This window comes from Semicossyphus pulcher, unplaced genomic scaffold, assembly GCF_022749685.1.
Source record: "Semicossyphus pulcher isolate SPU_LCO1_2020_fin unplaced genomic scaffold, fSemPul1.0.p SCAF_2, whole genome shotgun sequence".
Lineage (NCBI taxonomy): Eukaryota > Metazoa > Chordata > Actinopteri > Labriformes > Labridae > Semicossyphus > Semicossyphus pulcher.
The window spans coordinates 35,985,001-35,988,207 of NW_027211693.1; the positions used below are offsets into that span (position 1 = coordinate 35,985,001).

At 45.0% G+C, this 3,207-nt stretch overlaps 1 protein-coding gene across 2 annotated transcripts in view; it reads right to left on the reverse strand.

Moving 5' to 3' along the window:
* atoh8 (atonal bHLH transcription factor 8) overlaps window positions 1-1,390 on the reverse strand; it is a 9,713-nt gene extending 8,323 nt beyond the window's left edge. For both annotated transcript variants that reach the window (XR_011308631.1, XM_069669186.1), the window contains exon 1: window positions 1-1,390. This exon is cut by the window's left edge and continues 265 nt beyond it. Coding sequence is in view for 1 of the 2 variants with exons in the window: in XM_069669186.1 (XP_069525287.1) it covers window positions 1-350 (350 nt within the window). In the remaining variant the exon portion in view is untranslated.
* Window positions 1,391-3,207: the final 1,817 nt, after the last annotated feature.

The window sequence follows — 3,207 nt, forward strand, 5'->3', positions numbered from 1 at the left end:
GACAGTTTGGAGGTGATGGAAGGCACATTGATGCCGATCCTCATGTCTATGGCTCCGCTCTGAGCCGTAGCCCCGCTGCCCTCTGTGAGACCTGACAGGATCCCTGCAGACTCCGCCTCCCGGGACACCATCAGCTGTCCCTGTAGGGGGGGTGACCTGCCACAAGCATCATCTGCAGAGTCCACATCAGACCCATCTGCAGGGAAGGTCCTGGTCCTGTCCGGCTCTGGGCCGCTGAACAGTCTTTTCGGCTCCCGGGACTTCCTCTTAAACTTCTTGTTAGAGACCAGGATCGGTTCTTTGCGGATGGACCTGTTCCAGGTGTTACTCAGCTGATGAGGGTTCTTCATGTCCTGATACTTAGTGAAGCTAACGAGCTAAAGGTTCACTAGTTTTATAATCTCTAATAACACAAAGTGGAGCTGAAACCAAATTCTATGTATAAAAACTGTCTAATTCGCTTAGTGTCGTCTAATTAAACCCTGCTGGAAGCATCAGATTCACAGCTGTCAGCAGGTCAGCAGAACAGAGGACAAGGACTCGACGTCAGGTCCCAGTCTGTGTAAACCTCAAGCTGCTGTTACTCCGTCTGTTTCCTGCTCTGACAGGATCTGAGTGTTACTGTGACTGCAGCAGGTTTGGAGTGGCTCCGCTCAGTCTGCACACACACACAAGCACGCGCACACACGCACACACTCTCTCACACTGAGCTCAGTCTGCAGAGCTGCATCCTGAATAAGAGCTGAGAAACATCTGCTGTCCTGAGTCCTCCTGCTCTGCTCTGTCAGCTGTGAGGCTCTGAGCTCACACTGAGGCTGTCTGACTGTGGCTCCACTCAGTCTGCATAGCAGCTCTGTGAATAACCCACACTCACACACACACACACAGGCTGCAGAGCTGCAGCTGCTCGGATGAAGAATGGACTGAATACATGAAGAGGAGGGAAACTCTTCTAAATCACAGATTCAACATGAATACTGACCGGAAGTAAGAGGTTAAACCGAGACAAACTGACAGCTACAGTCAGAGTGTCAACACAAACACACACACACACACACACACACACACATACATACACACACACAGAGTACAGTCTGTAAGTTTAAAGTGTTTTGAAGCGTCTCAGCATTGTTCCTCTATCTCCGGTACAGACTCCTCCGGCTGCAGCTCGTCTCTCTGCACGAAGCTCCGGTGCGACCGGCGGGACGTTTCAATCCTCTTTATAAGATATGAACAAATAATCCATCAATCCTCCGCTCTGACTCGGGCGGGTCGGTCCGGACCTCCTGGTTTGGGTCCGGGTCCTCTACAGGTCCAGCATCAGAGAAGCGCGTGCAGCCTCAGAACAAACTCACTGCTTACAGAGCGGAGGGGGCTCGCGCTCGTACGACTTCACTGGCGTCTGTCTGGCTGGAGCTCGAGCCTCTCTCTCTCTCTCTGTCTCTCTCTCTCTCTCTCTCTCTCTCACACACACACACACACGCGCGCGCACGGGGGGGCTTGTCTGTATTAATTCATAGCAGCTCTTACATGAGTGATGATTTCAACATATCTGTAACTGCTTACACATAACAAATCCTCTCTACTCAATACAAGGGAAAAGATTCTTGTCTGATAATAAATAAATAACTATCCTTTACATAAACGTGTCATTAGCGTTGCCTGCTGGCCTACATCAGGAACCACGCAATCAATTGAATGTTAGACTCGCTGTAAAACAATGATGATCATTTTATATTAGACAAACAGGCTGACCGGGAGGAAATATGCTAACGACGCAGAGTTACATGTTCAGATATGCATGGAGAGAACACAAGTGGACGATTATAACCAGGTTTTTTAGAACATCACACGACAGCAAAGATGAACCCCTCCTGTGGTGCTCAGGTGAGCAGCATACATTCTTCTGATCATGATCGAAACTGAACATTTGGATGTGTTTAGGGCTAGTAGGAGAAATAATGCATATTGACATCCCACAGGATCCAAGATTCTCCCTGTTAGGAATGAAACATGTTGGCATAGAAGGTAGGAGTCAAAATTACTTACTTCACATTCTGTTTACAACAGCGGTTAAATGTATTACGCTGAATTGGTTAAAGCCTGGCCCGCCTACCTATAACTTATGGGGGAAAAAACTATGTGACATATATGAACTGGAACGAATAACACACTTATTGAGGCTTCAAAAACCCAAATTCATTAAGAGATGGAGGCCAGCCATGACGCCACTAACACAGTAAAATTATAAATATATTTCTTTTTTCCTTATAATACACCTGGGGCAGGGATCTATCCTCACCTTTTCTTTCCTTTCCCCTTTTTCATTTTAATTTTAGGTATTTTATATTTGATTATCCTCCACACTTCCTGGTCTATAATGAATACTTTGACAAGTTCGACAATAATGACTGTGTTCTTGGACAATCTGATCTGCGATGAGTGCTCTGAACCTGGGCTGACTACCTTGACAGTATGATCAGTAATGAGTACCTGAAGTACAAATGTACAGTATCATAATATCACACTGAGCCAAATATTGAGACTTTATTATTGTTTTATTTCTATTATTTGCACTGTGCTAAAAACTGAAATAAAACTTAAGGGGAAAAAAGACAAAAAGGCTTAAGAGTCCCTGTGATCAGCAGGTGTTGTGCCCCCTGTTGGCTGCATGTGAAACTGTTCAGCAGGTTTCTGTGTGCTGCAGCGCCCCCTCCTGGTTATTAAACAACAGGTCGGAGCAGAGTAAAAAGTGACATGAAATCTGTCTCTTTCCAAGACTCATTTATAAAGCACCATTTATAAAACGATTCGAAGTGCTTCACACAGTTAAAAACAGAATATTAGGAACATTAAAAAAATATGACATTAGGCCAAAATAATACATTAAAATACAAAATATATTGAAATTTAAAATCAACAAACCAGTAAATAAAAAGTAATTAAAGTACCTGTTTTAAAAGAGCTAACAGACTGAGAAGGTACTCCTGTAGATTGTTCCTCAGGTACTCCTGTAGCTTGTTCCTCAGGTTGTCCTGTACTACTATGTTCTCTCACTGTGTCCTCTCACTGTGTGTTCTCACTGTGTCCTCTCACTGTGTGTTCTCACTATGTCCTCTGACTGTTTCACTGTGTGGTCTAATTGTGTGTCCACTCACTGTGTTGATGAGGTCCTGTCTCCTCCGTATAGCCCCCAGTGGAGGCTGT